The sequence below is a fragment of the Convolutriloba macropyga genome, chromosome 2 (assembly GCF_964194025.1).
Source record: "Convolutriloba macropyga chromosome 2, txConMacr16.3, whole genome shotgun sequence".
Lineage (NCBI taxonomy): Eukaryota > Metazoa > Xenacoelomorpha > Acoela > Convolutidae > Convolutriloba > Convolutriloba macropyga.
The window spans coordinates 16309990-16336307 of record NC_134469.1 but is presented as its reverse complement, the minus strand read 5'-3'; the positions used below and the strand labels follow the sequence as shown (position 1 = coordinate 16336307).

Genomic DNA, 26318 nt, shown 5'->3' with positions numbered 1-26318 from the left:
AATCTGATTGAAACAGAAATAGAAGAGATAAAAATAGACAGAACGTGTTCCAATCTGGTGTACAATTTCAGCTCGATTTAACTTCAAAACTAGAGGCTAATAGGCTTATTACTAATGGCTTATTACTAGCAATCACTCTTAATGAAATTTGAGAACCTAATGCAATCTGACTTAATGCCCGGTTTTATCGGTTAGCTCTCGTCTCTTTTGATTTTGCTATTTTGACATTGAACGTATACACTATACACATAATTCAACGAAAGAAACAATCCAAATTCCGCTCAGTTCAAACAGTGAGTGAGATGAATCAGAAGTCAAACAACAAAGTCGAGATTTTTAAAAAATCCCATACGAAATGCAACGCAAAATTAAATTTTAGCAGGACAAGTCCTGAAATATAATACAAAAATTTAAATTAACTAATGACCTGACGGTTCACATTTTTACAGCAAAACCAAACTAAGACAGGCAAAAACCCATGACCAAAAATCAATAAAAAATCAAAAAAGAATTGGAAACTTCCGTTTTCCAGCATCTAGAGTTTTAAGAAACAATCTCAAACTTAGGAGTTTATGAAAATAATGACTCTACATAACCTTAGAATGAGGACGCAAAACAACAACCCTCTGGGAATCGATGAAAGAAGGAGCTAAGTAAATTAACAAAAAATCAGAAAATATTTAAAAATCATTGGCATCAAGATAAAAAAAACCCACATAACTAAATTCGAAAATCCTCAAACACAGAATATAATAAAAGAACAGCAGTTAGGAAATATATTTCAGCAGTTTTAGAAGACAATAGAACTACAAAAGAAATCGAAATTCACAAATTCACTTGGACAATTCGCAAACAAACCATATCTCATTCAATGAAAACGTTGGCTAAAAATTGGAGCAAAAAATGAGCGGAAACTACGCTGAAACTAGGCCACTGAGAACTGTCACTATTTAGACTTAGCGCCAGACATCCCAGACTAAGAAATCAACTTTTTGGCTAGAAAATGTCCAAATTTCTTTGAATTCAAGTAATTTATTGTATGCGGTCAATAGCAACCACTGACACTTGTCAAAAAAGACTAAATGAAAGAAAATAATTTTTGCAAAAATTCAAAAACTCGACAATATTTTTTGATCACAATTATTGTTAAAGCCAACGAAAGCATTTACTTTTTTAAAACAACTTTTCAATTAACGTATTGTCCAATAGCAACCGATAAACCTAAAACCCATTAGCAAACTATGAGACTTGTACCTAATGGGACTAAATGATAAAACAACAAAAAGTACAGCAAATTCACCAAAAACTCGAAAATTATTGAGGGCAAATAGTGTCGAAGTCATGAAAACCCCTAGCTATGGTCTTCAGCCATTCTATAGGTGTTTTATACCCCATTGGCAGTCAACAAGACCTGCCATTAATGATATTAAGCGACAGCACAATTAAAAAACATACCCGGCAGATTGCCGGAAAATAGCCCTCGTTGATTCCAATAAGCATGATTGGGATTGAAAGAATAGAAGATATCGAAAAGAAAGATTTTTGTACAAAAACATTTTTTAAGTATAATTCTGTTTCTTAGAGAGAGGCTACAGGGGCTACTATCAATACCAATAAGCATGAGATGGTAACTAAGACTTATAGGAACGACGTTCAAATAGCGGGCATCTAAAATTGGGCTTTATGGGTTTATCCCGTTTCTATTTCTGACTTCATTTTTTTATTCTGACTCTGTTCATTTTGAATTGCTTTGCTGAGCAACTGATGCTCCAAATCACTTTTAGCAGAATGAGAGAAGAGAGAAACTAGCCTAGAGAAGTCAAAAAGATATCACGCAAAATGTTGAAAAAGCGGCAAAATGAGGTAAAGCGAAACATTTTTTTATTCGACGAAGTAAAAAAATAGGAGCGCTATAATAGCCGGCTGAGAAGATGAGGGCGGCTATTAATTAAATAAACTGCAGAATTCAAATGTTCACTAGAATTTTATGGCAACAAATATTGCCATAATCATTATAAGCATGCAACTGCCAATAATCGCAATGGAAAACAACATAGGCATCAACTTCATAGCACTCAGGAGAAGAAAAACTGAAAACAAAAAACAAATTGACGATTGTGAAAAAAGGTTTCCAATCAAAAACTGAAAAATTGTTCGAACACCAATTTCTCATTCCTGTTCTCACTCTTCTTTAAAAATTAACAACCCTAACCTACTCACTTTCTCACTCCCTTAAATACCGCAGCGTCATTAAAATCACCACTCTAATTTGACTTCTCACTGACGTGAAACAGCAGAAAAAAGAGTGAACAGATCTTAAACAGAAAGCGAGCCTACAAATACAATCCAAATACTTCGGATTGCAAAACACAACAGGACAAGTCCTGGCTTACAATTCAGCGACCATGAATGGATTAGGAAAGCCATGTAGAGAAAAAGCCAATCAAAAAACCAAAAAAGAATAAAAATCGAAGTCAAATTGCCACATGTGAATAAAAAACCACTAGCGAGAAAACAAATTTCCGTTCCATCATAGTTTTCTCAATACTTTAAACTGTTTGCTCCTTTTCTGCATGTTTAACGAAAAACGTGAACAAACTTAATGAGTGCTAATGAATTAAACCAATGACTTCACGCACTTAAAGAAGTTGAAGAGGGGATAAAAACTGAACAAAATAGTCGTTTTGAAGGTCTCCCACATGAAAAACGCAAAAACTGAAGAATGAGTGTGAAACGCCTAATAAAAAAACTGCGATCTCCACAAAAAATTTAGGCTAAACCTAACGCTTCGCAGCTACAGACAAATTGGACTGCTGTTCCTAAACTTTTACTAAAAATTCATTTGGGATGGCAGCAATTTTGCTTATTTGTTCAATCTGTCGTTGCAGTGTGACTATATCACAATTCTTCGGAAACACACGTTCAGCTCTTCAAAATCAATCACCGCTAACACGCGGTTTCAACCAACAATATAACCTAAAAAACTTTCAAAACTTTGTGCAAAACTCAGGAAAAGGGCAAAAAATGTGAAAATATAACAAAATTCATTTGAAAAGATTAACCATTTTGTTCTTAACATTGCTTCAAAAAAATTACTCGACAAGAAGTAAACGATAGATGGAAAAATTATCAACTTCATCAAAAAAATACATCCTACCGGTTTCAAAATCATAAGTTTCCAGTCAAACTTCTCAAAAGTAAATGTGCAATAAAGCAGACACTTTCCTTAGTCTGCGAAAAGACTAAACTTGATTGAAGATGAGACTAGCGTTTCATTTGCACAGAAAATCTCTAGCAATAGAGCAACAAAGTTGCCAACAAATTCTAAACTTTAAAAAGGGGACAAAATTACGTAAACAGACAAGTTTTTCAAGAGGTAAAGAGAAACATCTTGCAGGATATGATAACACAGGTACCTTTCGAAAACGCGAAAGAAATGAAATTGAACTATTTCGATTCTTAAAAACTGAAACAATTACAAAAAAACAGATGCATAATTCAGCAGAACAATGTAAACAAATTTTAAAGCCACCTGCTGCCCAACAATTGTCACATGGTTGGCTTTGGTGCTAGCTAGCCCAAGCTCCCGGAGGTCTAGCTTTACCGTTTAGGGAAAGCTATAAAGGGACAGACAGTAAAATTGATCTTAAATTCATGGGAGGTCGTGCGCGCTGGGTTACGAGTTAACCTATATGCAGGGGTGGGGATTGAGGAGCTGATGTGGGGGTGAGGGGTGAAGTCAAATTGACTTTGATATACTAGGAATTCATAATATACTATTTTTGAAATACTATAAATTTATGTCTCGTAAACCGTGTCCAGACAAAACAGTCCCAGACAAAACAGTCCCAAATTGCAAAATATTCCCAGACAAAAGTGTCGCAGACAAGAGTCCAAGAAAAGCAGACAAAATAGCCCCACGCAAAATAGTCCCGATTAAATATCAAAACAATTGTAAACATAATCCACAAACAATTAAACATAGCCGGCAGATTGCCGGACAATAGCCGCGATAGACCCTTGTGGCCTACCATGAATTGAAACAACTAAAGAAATAAGATTGACAGATCGACCACCAGCTTTTCAATAGACCACTACACTTTTTGGGTTAGATTGGGACTGTCATTTTTATGAGACACATTTGCTCTACAAGGAAAAAGCCATAATGGGGCTTTTCAAAATTAATATTTGATATTAAAACTCAAGACTCTATTACTCAGGAATCAGGGCATATAGGTTTGGCACTACTTAGATGCACACTATTGAACTTTAATTAGTAAATGTTCATAAAATTGAAAGTTCCGTAAGTGAGTTCAGAAGTCATTTTTTGAGTGAGGTAAGTTATTAATTAAGCTTCTGAATGCTTCTATTAATTAAGCTTCTGAATGCATTGTTTTTAATTGATATGCATTAAGATTAACCAAAAACTTGTTTCAAAATACATATTTTTGGCAAAAACTATGTTGTAATCAGCTAACTTTTGTTCAATGACTTACAATCACACGAATAAATTAAGGAGTTTCTTTGTTAATTGGTGTGCATATATTAAACTCTATGATTAGTTGGAACTGTTTCGTCTGTTTTGTCTGCTTTCTTGGGACTATTTTGCCTGTGACTGTTTTGTCTGGGAATATTTTGCTATTCGGGACTGTTTACCCTCGTAAACAGGTTCGGTGAATCACATACTTAGATGCTAAAAACCTTTATGCTCTGAGAGAACTCAATGCCCTCCGGGCGCAAATTGGTTGTCCCTATTTTGAGGCAAGGCATAAGGGCCACAGGACTAACAGAAGTGCTACAAACTTTGTTTGAGAGCAATTATTACTAAAATCATCACAACACCATTAATCTCTGCTCTAATATTTGGGTTCGGCTTTCGTAAAAAAGTTTTTAATTAAAAAAATAGAAAAAGTTTGGTTTTTACAAAGGTATCTACAACTTATTGCGTCACTTGCCTTATGTTGGCTTTGAAATGGTTCCACTTCTTCGCCAACTTTTCAGAGTCATCGCGTAGCTCGCTTCGTGAGTCCTCATCAACATTTGTAGAAACTTCAGCGATTCGTCGATTCAGTTGATCAAACTCAATCTCCCTTTTCTGAATCGTCGACTCCAAATTCTATCAAAAATACACGTATAATGGTTACAGCGTTAAGTTACCTGATTTCGCCAATACATTACAGGTTGCAGACATGCTTAAGGACTTCATAAACTTAAATACTTAATCGATCAACACTTTACAAACACATCATAATAAACAGGATTCCAGCTTTTGATTGGTTGATAATTACAGAGATAGAAAAATATTGCATCCAATAAAATTTTATAAACTTAGTTGTTACTAGCGCTTTTTCATTTGGCAGAATAACACAGCAAAATAGGTTAGAATTTGACTTTGAAATGGAATCACCACAAAACCAAACGTGTCAAAGTGTTCTAATTTGGTGTGCAGTTTCAGTTAGATTCGAGAACTATACTTAATTCAGCCTTTAAACTGCAAAGTAGTCAGCTTAATACTTATGCCAGATAGCATTGACTAAAATGAGCTTTGATATCCTAATACACTATGACTTAATGACCGGGCTATATCGGTTTATCCCGTTTCTTTTGATTTTCCTCTTTTGACATAGACCGCATTCACTACATTGCGTAACTCAATGCTTGAAAGATTTTAAAATTCAGTCAGTTGAAACATTGAGTAAAGTAAGTCATTGAACAAAGGGAACATTTGTGATTTGTGTAAAACAAATGTGACCAACTGAACCAATAAAATTAACTCTTTATATAATACAAGTACACAATACAGCAAAAACGCCTTTTCTATGCAATCGAAACCATCAATTTACTAACATTGCAATAGGCGAGCGGCGACAAGCTCAAATATTCTTCATTTTTGAAAAATGACAAACTGTAGGGAATTGGCTAAAATAGTAATCAAACGTAAGTCACGAGTCAAACGTAAAAATAGTAAAAACGTAAAAAGTCCTGAATCAAAATCCAAAAAATTGATTGAAAAACTTAGAACTATTGTACCTGAACAGATCAATTGAAGAATGCCAGCCAAAAAGCCAAACAGTCTCAAAAGTAAGGAAACTGAAATAATTAAACTTAGCCGGCAGATAGCCGGAAAATAGCCGCCATTGATGCGCTTGAATCACATCAGGATTGAAACAGAAAAAAAGGAGACACAATGACCAAGTTTTTTCTGTTTTTTTTTTTCAGTGTCAAAAATTGTTCTAATTTTCAATGTAGTTTCAATTAGTTTCTAAAACTATACTTAATTCAGCTACTAGACTGATAGCTAATAAGCGTAATACCAATGTAAGCTAGCAAACACTATAATGAACTTTGATAACATAATTCTAAATGACCTAAAGACCGGGCTTCATCGGTTTATCCCGTTTCTTTTGATTTTGCTCTTTTAACTTTGAACTATTCACTACGTTGCGTAATTCAATGAGTGAAAGAATTTAAAATCTATTCAGTTGAAACAATGAGTGAAGTAAGTCAAAGTTAAACGTGAAAATCTAGACTTATGTAAAACGAAAAACGGGATCAAAAGGTAAAGTTAATAAAAGCGGAGCGCCTAATAAAAAACATTGAGAGACTGACGAAGGCTATCAAACAAACTAAACAAAAAAACAACCGACCAACGTCTGGCAAACTGCTCTCAAACGACCGGCGAGCGGTTGGCTCCGTCAGTAGCTAGCCACGGTTTAGTGAGGCTAGCTTTAGATTAATTGAAAGGACGTAAGATGATCGCAGCGGGAGTGCACTGCAGCGGGGGCTCAAACAGGGATTGGAGGAGTGATGCAAAGGCGGTGGGTGGGTGGGGTTTGAGATCAAATTCTAAGAAACGCCCTTCACACCATAAGTATAAGTCTCCAAAACAGTTTCTGTTAATCGCATAATTGAAAACTAGTGGGCTCAACGGCTCTAGAGAACTTAAGGCGAACTGGGTGCTACCTCTTTATCCCATTTCCGAAGACGAAAGTCAAATGGGTCAGAAAAAAAAAGAATAATTGCATAAAAGAAACAAACATGATTAATATATTTGCTACAAATTGCTTGAGAGCAATTGACAATGATTTCTCAAAAAGTGCCTGTTAAGCCAATTATGATACAAACATTTCTACTTTAACTTATTGTTAATGAGGAGATGATGGTATTACGCCACATAACAGCAGCTGAAGTGCGGCATCAACAAAAAGAGCAAGAGAGAGAGAGAGAGAGAGAGAGAGAGAGAGAGAGAGAGAGAGAGAGAGAGAGAGAGAGAGAGAGAGAGAGCGAGAGAGAGAGAGAGATAGAGTGAGAGAGAGAGAGAGATAAAACGTGAACGAAAAATAGAAGCAAGGAAACTTTAACCGACAGAGAGATAGAAAAATTTTCCATAATGGGATTGGATTCGACTCTTCAACTTCAAGTTCTTGTTTTCTAGCCTTGTTAGTAAATAAATCATAGAAAAAACTGAAAACGGCGAAATTAAAAAACTTTCAAGCTCGCAATTAAAAAAGTTTAAAACCTTTTTTGGCTCAAAACTTCTTTCAGGTAATCCATCTCGGCGACTAAAAAGTTTTATTGGCCACTAATGGTCATTAAACACAGAAAAGGACAAAAAAAATATTTAAAAAATTAGAAAGAATTTATTAAATTTAACAAAATCCTGCAAAAATTCAATATATTAATATCTTAAGAACCATTTTATGGACTCAACACATCATCCAGTATCCCTCTTTCAAGCCTGAAATAGTTTCACTGGCTCAGACAGATCCATACACTTCAAACATGGCAAAAATTTCAAAACAGTACAAATTTGCGTGTTTCAAGCGAGCAATTGTTCGATAGTAGCTAGAAACGAGGGGGCGCGTAGGAGAGCAGTGGGGTGCGGGTAACAGCACGGGGGCGTGGCAATAGTGAGGGGGTCAACAGTGGAGGGGTGTTCAACGTCTAAGAACCGTACTTCACACCATAAAAATAGACTCCAAAACAGTTTGAGCTGAAACAGAGCTGAAAGGCTCTTAAGAGCACTTAATGCCTGCTGTGCGGTACCTGTTTATCTCGTTTTTGAGGAAGAAAAGTCAAAAGCGTAAGACGGAAAATCGGTCAAGCAAAAAATCGCATAAAAAAGATTGACAGGACTAATATAATTGCTACAAACTTCGTCTGAGAGCAATTAATAATCAATGCTAAAACTCTTGAAGCCTTTAACATGAAAGCCGAATTAGATCAAATTAAAAATACCCATTAAACCACACACAAGCCTTGAAGGGGGTCCATTGGCCACTAAATATAGAAAAACTCGAAAAATATGCCTATTATTTTTTTAAAATGGAAGTTTCTAAATTTCGCAACATTAAAATATTAAATTCTAAAAGCAGTTTAATAACATGTAACGACTTAAAACTACTCGCTTTTTTGCTCCCTTTACGACTTCAGCGTGCTTAAAGTCACGACTTTATCATGACTTCTCACTGGCGTGAGAAAGCCGAAAAAATCGAGAACCGTCAAAAAAGATAGCGCACCAATAGAATCAAAATACTTTGGATTGTAAAACAAAGAGCACCGCAATATAGCTACGCTCAGTTTACAGCTTCGCAGCTATACAGAACTATTTACTAGCCTAGAGAAAGATCAAAAGCTGGCATTTGTAGACGCCAGTTTTGGGTCAGTTTGTTTTTCCATGTTAGCCAAGTTCGCTGCTTAAAAACCAAGGTACACAATTTCAAGCATTAGAACCCGAATCATTGTGAAAAATATTAGGAAACGGTTCAGACTATTAGTAAGGTTAATTTGACCTGTAATTTGCTTTCAAAGAGATGAGCTCTTGAGGAAATTGTCTCTCCTGAGTCTGACTCCTCTAAACTGCGAAAACCACGCAACTCATCCAAGATTTTTGTCAGCCACTGGTCCATCTTAGCATAGTCTGACTTCAAGTATGCCCATCTCTCTATTACCTACAACAAGTTCGCGTTTATGTTGATAGCCAGAGCAGACTTGCATAGAGTTGGAGCAAATCTTCATAGCTTTCATATACATCCACTGATTGCCGTATAATAGAGCCGATAGCAATCATCAGCCCAAATTAAAGAGTTGCGTATAAAGTTTTAAAAGGAATCCACAAAGCCAGTCTCCTCTGCAAACGCTTCGTTAAGTAAAATCTGCGTTCAAAATCTGCGTTCAAAGGTCCTCGTAATTTGAAATAAAAAAAATTAACAAACGATTTGTCCTTTAGCATACAGTTAAGAAAAACGCGACAAACGATTTTAAAAAGTGGTGCAAAAGGGACAGATGTTATCTAAACCACCAAAAAATTCCCTTTCCACTGTATGTTAAGGCGTACGTAGTCAAGTAGGGTGGGGGTGGTCGAACTTTTAAAACTTGCCTTCACACCATTAATTTGTCTCAACAGTTTTGTTAAATCGCATACCCAGAAACCGGTAACGCCTCTTAGACAACCTATATACAGAAGTCATCAGTATTCGAACAAAGCAGTACATACATCAGCTCTAAGGATACTCTAATGTCTCTACCGTCCTATAAGAGTAGTACTCTAAGAAGAGTACAAAAAAGATAGAAAAGTTTGTTTCACTTTTGTAAACAATTTTGACAGTGGGAAACTTCAACATTTTGCAGAATGAATTTGTGAACGAGCGCCGTTTAATTTGGCTTCCCAAAGCGACTTTGTTGCCTAATTTTTTGCCCTGAAAAGCTGGAAGTGGATCTGTATAATCCGTGATGACAGAACATTTCTATTAGTTCTTTTGAAGATGCCATTTTCATGCAGTAATTTCAAAGCGAAGAAATCAGAGTCTATTGTGGTTCCCTAATCAGTTCAAGACGTATGACAATTTCCTTTAACTGTTTTTTTTAAATTAGTAAAGAAGCCCATGAGAAAGATAGTAATTAAGGTAAATAGGTGGCAAAAAAAAGTCTGGCTCACACTTTCTTTTTCAAAAAAAATCTTGAAATATTATTTTGAAGAAACTTAAGTGCTTTGTGGCAAGATTTTAACAATAATGTTAACAATCAGACTATGAAAAACATGCAACCAATTCAATGCTTTGAATACTTTTTAATTTCTTGCAATGAAAATTCATGTAATTGAGCAGTTTTGTTCAACTGTTTTTGCGAAAAAAAAATTAAGATTTAAGAAGTCACTCCGTTTTGGAAATTAAGACGGAGTGGTCACCTCTGCCCGTTATTAATTTGTACTTTCAGAAGCAGTTCTCTTACAGAACTAATCGAAAAGTTTTCCGGATTCTCAAGCTGAAAAGTAACAAAAATTCGGTTGCCACAAAAAAAATGGTAGCACCAAAAATTGAATAAAAAGGACAAGAGAGCATAAAAAGAATCAGATTAAACATAGACGGCAAATTGCCTGAAAATATCCGACAATGACGCTGTTGACACACATCAGGATAGAAACAGAAAAACAAGAAGAGGTAGAAACTTGCAGAATTTTATCCTAGTTTCAAAAAGTGTTCTAATTAAGTGCGCAGTTTCAGTTCGATTCTAAAACTATACTTATCTCAGCTTCTAAACTCAAAGCCATAAAGCAAAATACTAATTTCAGCTAGCATTGACTATAATGAACTTTGATAACGTAACGTACTATCACTTAATGACCGGGCTTCATCGGTTCATCTCGTTTCCTTTAATTTTGCTCTTTTGACATTGACCTTATTCAGCACATTGCGTAATTCAATGCGTGAAAGAATTTAAAATCCATTCAGTTGACGCGGTGAGTGAAGTAAGTCTCGAGTCAAACGTGAAAATCGTGACTTATGTAAAACGAAAAACGTAATCAAAAGGTAAAGCAATTTAATAAAACATAGCAGGGCAAGGCCTGACACAAATCAAATTTCTATTGAATAAACAAAAAACTACACCTGGAAAGGACTATAAATTAGAAAAGCACTTATAAAAAATCAAAAAACAGTAAAAATCGATGTCAAAATTCCGCATGTAAAGAGAAATCAAATATCGGGAAAGCGAACTTTTGTTAACACCGGTTTCTCACTCTTTTAAAATTAGAGCAACAAAATTTCAGACCAAAAAACCATCTGCTTTTCTGCTCCACTTCATATTTAGGCATTACCAAAATCATCACTTCAATTTGACATCCTGAAATCATGAAAATCAACAAAATGTGTGAACAGATCTCAAAAAAAGACAGCGCCCCAATACAATTCAAATTCTTTGAATTGTAAAAAAAAAAACACCTAAACAATAGCCCTTGAAAGTCTGGCCGCAGATAATAAAAAGACAAACCGACAAAAGTCGGACGAATTGCTCTCGACCGACTGACTAGCGAAGCAGACAATTTAGAAGGGGACATAGGTTAGAAAAGCTTTTATGTTGCAAAAAATTCTGACTGCGCAGAGTATCGATCCCCCGACCTCTTGGCTGAGAGTCGTGGACAATTGCCTCGACGCTACACGGTCTATGTACTCTCAGTGCTCGCAGTCGCTTTTATTTCAGCAACAGACGTAATTTCTGAATGCGCGCAATTAAAATCACTCAAACATACCCGGCAGATTGCCGGAAAATAGCCGCCGTTGATTCCAATAAGCATGATTGGGATTGAAAACATAACCGACTAACGTCGGGTGAATTGCTCTCAAACGACCGGCGAGCGGTTGGCTTGGTCAGTAGCTAGCCACGGGGGGGTGCACCGGGGGCTGATGGGGGCAGCACTGGGTGGGGGGGGGGGCAAAAGCGCGGTGGGGGGGGGGGGGGGTGGTGGAGCCAATAGTGGGGGTGGGGGGTCAACAAAGGGGGGGGGGGGTGTCAACCTCTAAGAACCGCCCCTCACACCATAAGTATAAGTAAAAGACCGACAGGACTAATATAATTGCTACAAACTTCGTTTGAGAGCAATTAATAACAGAAGATATTGAAAAAAAAAGATTTTTGTACAATTTCTGACATCCATTTTTGTACTAAATCTGTTCATTTTGAATTGCTTTGCTGAGCAACTGATGTTCAAAATCACTTTTAGCAGAATGAGAGAAGAGAGAAACTAGCCTAGAGAAGTCAAAAAGATTTCACGCAAAATGTTGAAAAGGCGGCAAAATGAGGTAAAGCGAAACATTTTTTTATTCGACGAAGTAAAAAAACATAGCGGGACAAGTCCTGACGTACAATTCAAAGAATTTTCATTGACTAAACAGAAAAACTAGACCTAGAATGGACTATGAGTGAATTGAGAAAACTATTTTTAAAAAATCAGATCAAAAAATAAGAAAAAAAACAAAAAAACAATGTCAAAGTGCCGCACGTGAACAAAAAAACCACTAGCAAGAAATGAAAATTTAATTCAAACAAAAATTTAGGCCTAGAATGAGCTGTGAATGGATTGGGAAAACCAGTTAGAAAAAAATCCGATCCAAAAAATCGAAAAAACAGTAAACATCAGAGTGAAATTGCCGCATGTGAATAAAAAACCACTACCGAGAAACCGAATTTTTGTTCAAACACCATTTTTGCACTCTACTTTAAAATTAGAGCGAAAAAAATTCACGCTGCAAAACCACTCGCTTTTTCGCTCCATTTCCTGTTTCGGCGTGACCAAAATCACTACTCCAATTTGACTTCAAAAATCATGAAAATGTGTGAACAGATCTTAAAAAAAAGCATAGCAGGACAAGTCCTGACGTACAATTCAAAGAATTTTCATTGACTAAACAGAAAAACTAGACCTAAAATGTACTATGAGTGAATTGAGAAAACCATTTTAAAAAAATCAGATAAAAAAAATAAGAAAAAAAACTGAAAATTAATGTCAAAATTCCGCATGTCAACAAAAAAACCACTAGTAAAATTTAATTCAAACAAAAAAATAGGCCTAGAATGAGCTGTGAAGGGATTGGGATAACCATTTAGAAAAAAAACCGATCCAAAAAATCGAAAAAACAGTAAAAATCAGAGTGAAATTGCCGCATGTGAACAAAAAACCACTACCGAGAAACCGAATTTTTGTTCAAACACCGTTTTCTCTCTCTACTTAAAAATTAGAGCGAAAAAAATTCACGCCGCAAAACCACTCGCTTTTTCGCTCCATTTCCTGTTTCGGCGTGACCAAAATCACTACTCCAATTTGACTTCAAAAATCATGAAAATGTGTGAACAGATCTTAAAAAAAAAGACAGCGCCCCAATACAATTCAAATTCTTTGAATTGTAAAAAGACAGCGCCCCAATACAATTCAAATTCTTTGAATTGTAAAAATAGGAGCGCTATAATAGCCGGCTGAGAAGATGAGGGCGGCTATTAAAAACATGAAAACGTCAAGCATGCAAAAGTCGTTCAAGAAGTGAAATCGAAAGAACATTCTAGAATAAAACGGTCAAAAAATTTGGTATAAAAAACAAGACACACAATCACAATATCTGCTCCGAACGTTCGAGAGCAATTAATAACTGCTACGAACTTCTTTACCTTGGAGACTTCATTTTTCTGCCGATCGATTCCTTCGGCAACTCGTTTCCATTGGCCCTTGAAATCCTCCATTTTGGACTTGACTTCCTCTGTATACTGACCAGCACCTTCACCTCCTTCGGACACTATCTTCCTTCCTTCAATCAGAATTGATTGCATCAACTGTTGCTTCGCAAGTAACTCGTTAGCAATGTCTTGTAGTTCGTTAAAGTACAACTTCAAACCATCATAGCTTCTAGGATAGAATGATGTCAACTTTTTCTGGATGTCGGTTATGAAGATGGACCAGAAATCACATTTTTCAGCAAATGAAGTTCTGTATAGCAAGCGTTTTTCAGCTTTGTCCATTTTAGTTTCCAATGATGAAACTGTAGATTTCCAGGCACCATTGATCTTGCGTAGGTCGATTTCTTCAGCTTCTGAAATGCGAAGGGAAGCAAATGGGTTATATAGTTTGTTGGGTTATATAACCTTTGCAAATGGGTTATATAACCTTAAAAGTTATAAAATTACATGCCAAAAGTTCAGTGCAAAAGTATTTGTTCAAACGTAACCAATTAAACATATCAAAGTATAAAACAGAACGCTTAAAATGGGGGCAATATTTGCTAGACTTTTTACTTAAAAGATCTTATTTTAACAAAAAAAGATTTGAAAGAGTATTTCGATTATCATAATTTTGTAACTATTTCCTAGAAATGAGCATAAGTGTAACTCAGAAAAAATGGTTAACAATTTATCGAAAAAATGGTTAAAAAAGTCAAGATTTTCAGTAAGTTTCGAAAATTGAATATTTCTATGCCAATAACAACAATGCCAATTAATTTTTAACAATAAGCAAATCATATCCTATAGTAATATAGACACAGATCAAAAACTGCTTAGATTTATTTAGCACTTTGGAAAACAAATGCGTTACATAAAAACTAAATTCAGAAAATTTTTAGACGAAGGTGTAAAAGCCACTTTCTTATGATAATAAATAAATTGCAGTAGCATTGATTTTGGCTTTTTTGCGCTTATGATGTATTTTTGAAATGCCTTTAAAAACTTTCTGGTTTTGGGATATTTGAAGAAAGATGATCCTGATGCAATTTTGCGGGAAACAGAAATTCACGAAAAATTTGGTTGCCTATTACTGTTAGCATTGTGTTTCTTACGCATTAGCATTCATGCTTTGGCCACATTTAAAAATTATTTAAAACAAAAATTGAACTTTTGCTGGTACGACAAACCATTTTAAAAAAAAACAAAAAAAGCATATTAAATTGAAAAGACCCAGCATTCGTAAATTTGATATCTCTAAAACCATCATTTGTCGCTGAGAAATATTAAGTTACCACAGTCCAAGCTCTCAAAATTTTATTTGGCCCCAAAAACTCAAAGATCGAAAAACTCAAAAAACGAAAGCCAGAAAATCTAAACATACCCGGCAGATTGCCGGAAAATAGCCGCCGCTGATTCCCATTACCACGATTGGGATTGAAAGAAGAGAACAAAAATAATGAAAAAAATGATTTCAGTAGAATAACAATATTAAAGTACAATTTAATTTGATGTCATTTTGAAGTTGAACATACTCCTGTTTCATAGTGCGACGATACAGGAAGTAGTATCAATAACAATAAGCATTAGAGATGGTAACTAAGACTTATAAGAACCAAGTTTGAACAACGGGCATTTAAAACTGGGCTCTATGGGTTTATCCTTTGTTTTTCTGATTTCGTTTTTTGATACTGACTCTCTTCATTTTGGATTGCTTTGCTGAGCAACTGCTGTCGAAAAACAATTTTAACAGAATGAGAGAAGAGTGACACTAGCCTAGAGAAGTCAAAAAGATTTCACGCAAAATGTTGAACAAGATGTGAACTATAGTAAAGCGAAAAATTTTCATTCGACGAACTTAAAGAACATAGCAGGACAAGTCCTGAAACATAATTCAAAGAATTATATTAATTTATGACCTGACAAACATTTACTCTGCTTTAAAAGGCAAATGAGAGCTGTTAGTAATGAGACTAAGCAAACATCACCAACTAACGTCCAGCGAAAAGCTCTCAAACGACCGGAAATGGTTGGCTTCGTCATTAGCTAGCCACAGTTCAGTGAGGTTAGCTTTAGTATGATTCGACTGTGCAACTTATAGTTTTCTAGCCTTGTTAGTAAATAAATCAAGTAAAAAATTAATATTTAAAAATTTTGCAAAAAACTTTAATAGAAAAGCTTCCAGATTTCGCAATGAAAATGTTGAAAACTATTTTTTGTCTCTGGAGGTATGTCATGTAACCCGTCTGCACGACTTTAAAAGCTTCGTGGGCCAGTTAGGATAGATAAACTCAGAAAAGTACAAAACATTCGAAAATTTTGAAAACAATCGCCAATTTTAACAAAATCTTGCTAAAATTCAAGATAATAAAATCTTCAAAACCATTTTATTGTCTTAAGAGATTATCCAGTATCCCTAATTCAAGCTTTAAAAAGTTTCACTGGCTCGTGAAGATCCATAAACTTGGAACATGATAATAAATTTCGGAAAATTTGAAAAAAAACTTGAATGTTATCAAAAATTGCTAAAGCTGGAGTCATTAAAGATTGATAACGACTCCATTAAGTCTAAAAACTATGCGACAGCTTATCATCCGAACTTGGAGGAGGTCCCTAGGACCCTGGTGGCAGAAAAATAGCTAAAAAATTCAAAAAGATTCAAAAGACTTGACAAAATTGAAAATATATTTTTACAAAATAATTGAGGATATTCAGATCTTGAAAAAAATTTTATTACATTTAGAAGAAATGCAGTAACCTAAAATCAAACCCTAGAGGAGGTTATGTTGCTCATGGGGCTTAAGAAAACCAAAAAAATGACAAAAAATTCCAAAAACTCGAAAAAATTTTGCAAAATTTGTGATAATAAAAGATGAAAACTAAGCCATGGCCAAAAAACATTTTTCCAGTTAATTATTGTCAAACCCTATAGGAGATTTTTAATAAGGCTGGAAAACCTGAATAATGACAATAAATGTCAAAAAAATTGAAAAAATAGCAAAATTTGTAAAAAAAAAAATGCTAAAATTCAAGGTTCAAAAAACTGCAAACATTTTTAAAATTACTGAAAAAATCTTGGAAAACATTCCATTACATCTAGAAGCTCTGCATTAACATATAATCCAGAGCAGGTTATGTGCCTCTTGAGGCTGGAGAACCTTAAAAAACTTGAAAATGTTAAGTTTTATTTTAAAAAATGCTAAAATTTGTGATATTAAAAAGTTCTGAACACTGATACAAACCCTAACGGAGGTCTTCTGAACCCTGAGGCTCAAAACACCTGCACAATGACTATGAATGTCAAAGAAATTGAAAAAAAGCAAGTTTTGTCAAAAAATGCTAAAATTCGTGATAATGAAACTTTGAACAACATTCCATTACATTAGAAAATATACAGTAATCTATTGTCAAACCCTAAAACCGAAATTTAAATTCGAAATGCAAAAATTAGCATAAAATTGTTCAAATTGGTGATGTTTTAAAATTGAAAATTGTTTTAAAACGGCTAAAATTCGTTGTTTAAATGAAAACCATTCCATTGCCACTGGAAACTATGCAGTAACCTACTATTAAAACCTAGAGGTTATTTGACACCTAGGGCTAAAAAAACCTAAATTGACAAAAATGTTCAAAAGGCTTGAAAACAGATAAAATTATAAAATTATCAGTGTTTTGTTTGGATAACCAAAATATAGCTCTTAAAATGGTCGTAATAGTACTCATGTCTTGCAAAAGACCTTCAACTTTAACCAGCTTCAATTTTAAACTGACGAAAAAACAAATGGAAACATTTTGTGCTCCTAAGAGCTCAATTTAACGTAGTAAACTACGGCCTTCCCATTAGCTTTAGCGCACTAAGCACTTGAAGGACTACTAAACGCGGCTAAGTGCCTTGACTGAGGACTACTAAATTTGATTCCAGCTGGGCGCAACCTGTTTCCCGTTTATAAGGGTCGGACAAAAAATCGATCAAGCGAAAAATCGCAAGACCAACAGGGAGTAAATAGTTGCCGCAAACTTGATTAGAGTATAGTCTGTCCCATAAAGTTGAAATAAGCGAACGTTCGAAAACGTCAGAAACAGGCAAGTGAACATCAAATTGGTCACTTGAATGTCAACGTTTGTTCCATTAAGCTTGTTCTTCAATTTTTTCTTACAAGTTTTAAATTTAAACTTTGACCTTTGAACTCAGATCTGTGGCTTTTGAAACGTTCAACTTTATGGGACACGCTATAAAAATACTGTTTTGTTCAATCTTTGCCTTCACGTGAATGAGATCGTTATCGTCACTCATCAAATCCCCCTGCTGAATTCACGGGATGACGTATAAGAAGCAATATGCACACTAAATCTCGTGTTGGAACAATATTTTTACGAGGTGATTATCCATTACTTCACTGCTGCATCTATTTGATTGTAATTAAATCTGCAATTTTGCTTTGTTCAATGTTTTTTGCAGATTTAATTGCAAATTGATTTAAATGTCAAATTGATGAAGCAGTGAAATAAGGGAGTATGACCATAATTAGCTTACAATATTGTTTCAATATTTAATGTGAATAAAAACTCATGCGAAATCAAAAATACGAACGTTCATGCGAAATCGCATTAAGCCGAGAGTAAAATTTGAGGAAACTGCTCATTCGTTCGGTAGTTTTCGAATCGGTGCTAGGAAAATTGGCCGACAGGGCGTTTAGCCAACAAGGAAAAAATGAGAAATTTAGCCGACAGTTTTCTCATAATTGATCATAAAAGTCCATAATTGGTTCATGAATCAGTAGTTCGGTTGTAATAGATTCATATCAAGTCCCACGGGCCACTGAGGCATGGCCATTGTCCGTGAGGCATGGCCAGATGCGGTAAAATACGGTCCGACCACGGATAGACCTTCGTTACACTAGTTGATAAAACTGCGGTTGTTTTTGCTCATTTTAATTAAATTGTCGGTTAAACTTATTTTTTGGTTGTCGGCCAATACGGCGGCCACCTTTCGAATCATTCATTACGTCCCACGGGTTGCTCAGGCATGTCCCGATGCTCTCAATTTAGGTTGCTTGATCGACCACGTATTTTTTACACCCAATCAGATCAACGAAGGCTGTAGTTCATTTGAGACTAACAACTAGGGAAGACAACCAATTCGATCACCAACGGTAACAATTTTAAGTCTGCCAAAACGTCCCATAAAAAGCAAAACTCCGTAATATTTTAGTGCGTAATATTTCAGTGCAAATTTATCCCTTTCAAATCTTTTGGAAAAAGCTCAAGCAGAAAAATAAATCTTCAGTGATATCAGTTTCATAAATAGCTTCAAGTCAGTTCAGTTATTCCAAAATACTGCAACAGCAAATAAAAGTACAAATCAATCTAAAATAAACAAAGTTTCAGTTCATAGTAACAGTTCAGACTCAATATGATCAAGTTTTTACAACTGTCAGTTTGATTTTGCGATTTCATTTCTTGCCTTTGCTCTTCTTGGGCGAAGGCGATTTCTTCGGAGACGGCGACTGTTTCACAGGCGACGCTTTCTTGGCCTTCGGTTTCGTTGGCGACAAGCTCTTGCTTTTGGGTCTGCCTCGCTTTTCCTCAGTACCAGATGATCCACCCAATCTGAATCGTCCGCTGGCTCCATTAGTCTTCTGGCCAATCGCATGAGAAATGTCTTTGCTCTCAAGCATAGACCTCAAGGTTCGATTCAAAACCTGGTTAGTTCTTGGAGTCTCTTCGATGGACCACTTCGTGTTAATGTACTTCTGGATAGCCTTCTTGGAAGACCCTTTTCGCTCTTTCAGCTCAGTGATGGCTTCCTTGATCATCTCCTTGTACACTGGGTGAGAGGGTGCTGGCTCTTTAGTCGGGGTTTTGGCAGCTCCCGATTTAGCTTTCGTCGATTTAGCGGAGGCAGGCATTCTTTCTCAAGTTTCTCAAAGTGTGTTAAAAGTTTCAAGATTAAAATCTAGCAAATTTCAAGAGTCAAATTAGCAACTAATAGTGATTCGTTCACAGCAACAAGTGAATTCTGCTCTCTATTAATACCAGCTATTTATAGTCTGGAGCGCGACCGGAACGAAAACTGCAAAATAACGCTTCGCGTTTCTGCGCATCATCGCAAAAACATCGCAAACTCCAAATTTGAAGGTCATTTTTCAAAACATGCAGTCATTCAATTTCAACAAACAAAACATGACTACAAAGCACTAAAAATCGCCTTTCAAAGGGCGTAAAAATTTCACTTAAACTGGTAGTGTGACTCATTAATTGTAGGCTAAACCGCAAAGCTTCCTTCTGAGGAGCCCTAAAAATATTGAAAAAGGTTCCAAAAAATAGTCCAACGACTCCGAAGAAGAAAAACAGTTCTCTAAACGTCTACGCTGAGACATCTTACAGTCCATGACTGAGGCAAAAGTTATCAAACTACAATTAAAACATACAAAATTGGATCAGTTTCCTAAACTGTTTTGACAAAATTGAATGAGGTGCTAAAAAAACAAATATGACAGTAAACAAAAACAAAAGGTACGCGTACCCCAGAATCCCCCAGAACAAAAGATTTATCTAAACACAATTGCATATTGAAATCGTTGGTTGATAAATATAACACAACTATTGACACACAAAGAATCATCTAAAACCCACTAAGAATCTTTTCGTAAAGAATGTGTTTACTTTAAAGTTTATCACCTCTCGAGGCAAAGAACTGTTCGTGGACACTTGAAAGTAGGAAATATCAGATGTATGAAGGGAAGCATTTAATTTTAGCAGTCTCGAGAGTTCTATTGTGTGATAGAGTTGATTGGCGTGTTGTTTTGAAAACCCGTGGGTGAAAGGAAATACCGATCATACACAATATAGCAGGTTTTGCCGAAGGAGCCGAGAAAACTCTCATGAGCCGATTGTGATTAAAAACTCAGCCGGCAGATTGCAGGAAAATGGCCGCCGTTGACGCACATGGGATTGAAACAGAAAAAAAGAAGGGATAGAAATTGACAGAAACGGGATAGAAACCAATTCAAATGTGTTCGAATTTGGTTTGCAGTTTGTTAGATTCTAAAGCTATACTTAAAATCCAGCCGCCGTTGACGCGCTAGACGCACATCGGGACTGAAACAGAAAAAGAAAAGAAGAGATAGAAATAGACAAATTTTTGCGCTAAGTTTCAAAAATTGTTCTAATTCAGTGTACAGTTTTAGTTAGATTCTAAATCTATACTTAACTGAGCTTATAAACTGAAGCTTAATACTAATATCAGCTAGCAATCGCTTTAATAAACTTTGATAACCTAGTGCACTATGACTTAATGACCGGGCTTTATCAGTTGATCCCGTTTCTTGATTTGACCGTATTCACTACATTGCGTAATTTAATGTGTGAAAGAATTTATAATTCATTCAGCTGAAACAGTGAGTGAGGTAACTCAGAAGTCAATCGTGAAAATTGTGACCTTTGCAAAACGTGAACAAAATGAATTAAAAATAGCAGGACAAGTCCTGACGTAAAATTCAAAGAGTTTTCATTGATTAAACAACAACTAGGCATAGAACGGACTATGAGCGAATTGGAAAAACCATTTTCAAAAAATAATCAGATAAAGTTTACAAAAATCACTACTCCAATTTGACTTCAGAAATCATGAAAATATGTAAACAGATCTAAAAAAAAGACCGCTCCAATACAATTCAAATTCTTTGAACTCTAAAAAGAAGGAGAAACGCCTAAATAATAACCGTTCGAGAGGCTGACGGTGGCTATTATTCAGCTTCTCAACTGAAAGCTACTACGTTTAATACTAATTTCAGCTAACATTGACAATGATGCACTTTGATAACGTTATGTGCTATCACTTAATGACCAGGGCTTCATCGGTCCATCCCGTTTCTTTTGATTTTGCGCTCTTGACAATGACCGTATTCACTACATTCCGTAATTCAATTGTTGAACGAATTTAAAATCTATTCAGTTGACATAATGAGTGAGGTAAGTCACGAGTCAAAGGTGGACACCATGCCTTGTGTGAAAAGAAGAACGTGATAAAAAGGTAAAACAAATTTAAAAAAACAAAGCAGGACAAGTGCTGACACAATTCAAATTTCTATTGACTAAAAAAAAACAAAACAAGGACTGGAAAGGACTAAAACCTGGAAAACCAAAATCAGATAAAAAAAAACAGAAATACAGCAAAAATCAATGTCAAAATGCAGCATGTGAACAGAAAAACAAAGAGCGAGAAAGCTAACTTTCGTTCAAACACTGTTTTCTCGCTCTATTTTTAAATTAGAGCAAAAAAGTCTAAATCCCGTCTCTTTATATGCATTAAAACAATGAATGCATTATAACCTAATGCACTATGACTTAAGGGCCAAGCTTTATCGATTTATCCCATCTCTTTTGATTTTGCTCTTTTGACTTTCACCGTACTCACTACATTGGGCAATTCAATGCGTGAAAAAAATTAAAAGCCATTCAGTTGAAACAGTGAGCGAGCGAAGCCACGAGTAAAACGTGAAAATCGTGACCTTTGTCAAACGAAAAACGTGATCAAAAGGAAAGGGGAATTTAAAAAGCGTAACCGGAAGAATTCCGGAAACACCTCAAAGATGTTAAGTATTCATTCAATAACCGATTACAAATTGACATAAAAACCAACAAACAATTTCAAGTAAAGAAAACGGAGGCAAGTGAAAGTAAATGAAGGACAAATAAAAAAATATTGATTCGAGCAAAATCAAGCTACAAAAAAATAGATAAAATTTTCCAACATTCAACTTGAAAACCATTTTTTTTGAAAAAAAAACAATATTTACGACTTTAAGTCAAGCATACATCAATCCAACACCTTGCCGATTTATACAACAAAAAAACCGTAACACAAAAAGAAAACAAAAGCTAGTAGTTTGTATTATTTTTTATTGAAAATTTCTGTCTACTTCCAATGTTACCAGCAACACCTCTAGAAAAGCTCTGAATAAAAGGTTGAACAGTAAAAAACAGAAAAATAGACAAAAATCTGAAACTCAAAATTAAAATCAAAACAAAAAAGGGAGCTAAAACAACTAATTTGAAACATAGCCGGCAGATTGCCGAAAAATAGCCGCGATAGACGCTTGGGGCCTTCCATAAATTGAAACAACTAAAGAGATTAGATAGACAGATCGACCACCAGTCCTTTAATAGACCACTAGCACTCGATTTTTTGGGTTAGCTTTGGACTGTCATTTTTATGAGACACAAAGGCTCTAAGGAGAAAGCCCTAATAGGGCTTTTCAAAATCAGGATCTTTTCCGTTTGTGCCACCTCAGATTAGTGGGCGCATATTATTTGCGCCCCTCAGATGCACGTGCAACAACTTTTACATAATGACTTACTATGTAATGGCACGTGCTCTGTAACTGGGGGGCGTATAACGTACTGGGGGCACAAACGGAGAAGATCTCAAAATTAATATTCGAAATCAAGAACTCAAGACTCTAATAATCAAAAATTACGGCATATATGTTTGGCACTACTTAGATGCACACTACTGACCTTTAACAAGTAAATGTTCATAAAACTGTAAGTTCCATAAGTGAGTTCAGAAGTCATTTTATTGAATGAGGTAAGTCATTAGAAATTTTTACTACGTTTTCTAATTCGCGATACATCACATCCTAACTCCTGCCAGCCCGTATGGATAGTTTCTCCAAAATTGTTCTGCCTGTTTATTTTGTCCGCTCGAAGTTCTCACGGCCCATGAAGAAGGTTCCTCTTCGGTTATGAAATCGTGTGGAAATAGAAGATGCCACATTTACTGCTCTCAGCTTGTTACTCAATAGATTGCTAATCTGTAGATTCTTTCTTGAATTCAATAGGTTCTAACAGGTAACAATTTGATTGTCACTAACAAGCACTGTCTTGTTTGAATTCTCTGGATGATCAAATGAAATGTTCATTCCCATGGAGATGATAATGGTTAGTGGAACTGTTGGTGAGCTGCACGTCGCTTTTCACACAGATCAAAGACAGTCAACACTGCAAGTCTTAGTTTCCATCCCAGCAATAGTTCCACGGACGCTTCGCCCCGCGTCTTGGAAGTGTACTGATGTGTCATCTAAGCTCGCTGTAAAAAAGCGCCAAATGACACATTCAGATTTCAACTCCAGGCTTGAATAGCCCGCATCACTGTTTGGACTGCTATCTCACCAAGTCAAATTCCTTTTGGATGGTAGATGCCCGACTACATCTTTTTTATCCCCAGTAAATCAAAAACTGTTTTAGGTCAAGGCTGACAAACTCGGCGACATTACCTGATACTACCGTTTTTGTTATACAAAAATTTGACAAGTATACTTTTACTGTTTGGAAAATTCTACTTCCCACAGGAAAGACCATCCAACCTGATACTGCGTCTACTATCACTACGATATTACCTTGGTCCTTGGAACAACGCAAGTCAATATGGAGCCTTTCCCAAACATCTACTTCGGGCCAAGTAGATGCTGTTTCGTCCAGACTAGGCCCATATTCGTGTCATTCTGTACACCTAGACATATCGAAGAACGTCCTGACTAATGCCGGGTCACCAGGCCATCACTCGGACTGCTGTTTCGTATGCACTTTTTCCTGGATGAATTTCTTGAGCTGTAGCCATCACCACATGTCTTAGGATGGATTGAAAGGTACAACACCACCAAAGAAGATGCCGAAGTGGTTGCTCAAGAAAATCTTTTCATTGTTGGAATCCTTTTTCTGCTTCTGAGCATTCTTTCCAATTGCCATTCTTTAATCTCTATTGATGACATCTTGTATTAAACGATTCAATTCTGATGTCTGGGTTTCCAGGTCGGATTGTACAAAACAGATTCCTCTGAAGTCAAAGCACACTCACTGTCAGCGTCATTGTCAAAACCTAGTCTGCTCAAAATATCAGCAAGGGGAATCTGGTCTCCAGGAGTGTAATTCACTTCGAAGTTTATTCCCATCAGTGCTAACGACCATCTCGAAATTCTCTGATGCTGTTTTTGGCAATTCTTCGTCTGTTGAAATCAGATATTTGAGAGGTTTGTAGTCAGCCTGTAGAGTGAACCTCCTTCCGAACAGTAAATGTTTCAATCTTGTGACCGCAAAATTAAATGTCAGCGCCTATCATTGAATATTGCAGTAGTGCTGTTCGGGTTTTGATAACTTCCTGGAGACGTAAATCAAAAGATGTCCCTTTTAGAAGAGAACTCGGCCTATTGCTTTTTCTGAGGCGTGTGTTGCACCAGTTGCTTCTTTTATTAACCTGTAGGGCTGACCAAGTGGTTTCGAAAATAAATCGTTTTTGACGTTTTCAAAAGCATTTTGCTCTTCTTTTTCCCATCTGAAGTCGTCTTTTCGAATTTCGTTCAAAGTTAACATTTTTGTAGCACAATCTGGTATCATTTGAGCATTAAAATATTTGCTGAGTGGACGAAAGTCTAAAGTTGTTTATTGTTTGATAGTGGTTTCGTATTTTTGAATGATAGTGGTTTCGTGGTTCCGCTGAACTCCCTTAAGAGTTGACCCGATGCAATTCTGGAAGTTTGATGGAAGAGTCCCTCAAGCCCTGAGGAAGACTGCACATCTTGAAGAATCCTTGAGATGTGTTGATTGTGCATTTATCTTCTGCATCCTCGTTTATATGAGTCAGCAAAAGATAATTTTCTTTTTGTGTTCAAGTTTTGCCTAAATATGAGGCCCCATGGAGATTAAGGAAGATGATCTCCATATCTAGGATTGGATAAACCTCGTCCATTACCTAGCCATTCACGCAAACTTTCATGTTCACGAATAGTCTTAAAGATATATTTCCATCCACTGAAGCACTACTGGTGACCCATTAGTGACATTTCCCGGTTGCACAGGCACCAGGATTCCGTCGTACCCTCATCACGTTTTTTCGCTGAACTTGTCATGTAAAGGTAGAGGTATCTTTCTAGACTTGCAGAACATTGGCTGTTATCCCAGTATGAGTTTCGAATACGCTATGTATACTTTGACTGCAGGTAGGCGCATCACACAATCTGCTGATAATTTCTTGGGGTAGTATATCTCTCCCAAGTAGCACAAAATCTTTGTCGGACTGCACAACTAGTTGTTGCCATGTTTCGTTAATTTCCACTCAATATCACATGTTAGTGCTACCAGATGCTTCAAATGATGATAATAATAGGCCTCACGACGTCTGATTTTCCCATCTAACAGGTTTACCACGCTCAGTCCAGACGAAAGATGATATCTCGGTACCATCAGCACCGGTATCCACTGACATGTTAAACACGTTTTCCCGTGTAGAGTACATTCCCATCTCCGCTTCAGAAGACGCTTTACAGCCTAGTTTACCTTCTTCATCGCAGAAGTTGACGCATAGGTCAAATTTACCGGCCATAGGCAGGATTTTACTCTGCACATTTTTAGAAAAGTGAACCACCTTTTTCACAGGTGTTAAATTTCTCGTTTAAAGCCGGACGATGCTGGATGCTGTGTGGCTTACCTTGCCATCTATTGCACAATTTGTCGCTGCCTTTATTAGCAGTGAACTTTCACTTGATTTTCTGCAGGTCTTTTTGACGTTATACCCCACTTCTTTTATTTGCAGTTTGTTACCAGTTGAAGAACTTGCAAAAACCGTAGGGTGACTTCTGAACTGTAGCATTTCTGACATTTCAGAAATATACATCGTTGATCAATTTTTGTGCCATTTAGTAGCCTTAGATTTCCCTCAGGTTATCAAACCTGAGATAATTCTTTTTCACAACTCCTCCGCTAAGAAATTGTCATCAGACGCGCTAAGAAATCGTCATCAGACGCGCACAAACGCGTCATCAGACGCGCACAAACGC

At 36.2% G+C, this 26318-nt stretch overlaps 2 protein-coding genes across 3 annotated transcripts in view; both read right to left on the bottom strand.

The window, feature by feature from the left end:
- LOC142357261 (nesprin-1-like) overlaps window positions 1-26318 on the bottom strand; it is a 278227-nt gene that overhangs the window by 87065 nt on the left and 164844 nt on the right. For both annotated transcript variants that reach the window (XM_075408914.1, XM_075408920.1), the window contains exons 23-25: window positions 13438-13856; window positions 8793-8951; window positions 4956-5116 (exon numbers count right to left, since the gene is read on the bottom strand). In XM_075408914.1, coding sequence (XP_075265029.1) covers window positions 4956-5116; window positions 8793-8951; window positions 13438-13856 — 739 coding nt within the window. The remainder of the gene's footprint in view (window positions 1-4955; window positions 5117-8792; window positions 8952-13437; window positions 13857-26318) is intronic.
- Window positions 18746-19515, bottom strand: LOC142335153 (histone H1, sperm-like). The gene has a single exon (XM_075383517.1). It carries the CDS (start codon window positions 19389-19391, stop codon window positions 18936-18938), a length of 456 nt encoding a protein of 151 aa, XP_075239632.1. The 5' UTR covers window positions 19392-19515; the 3' UTR covers window positions 18746-18935.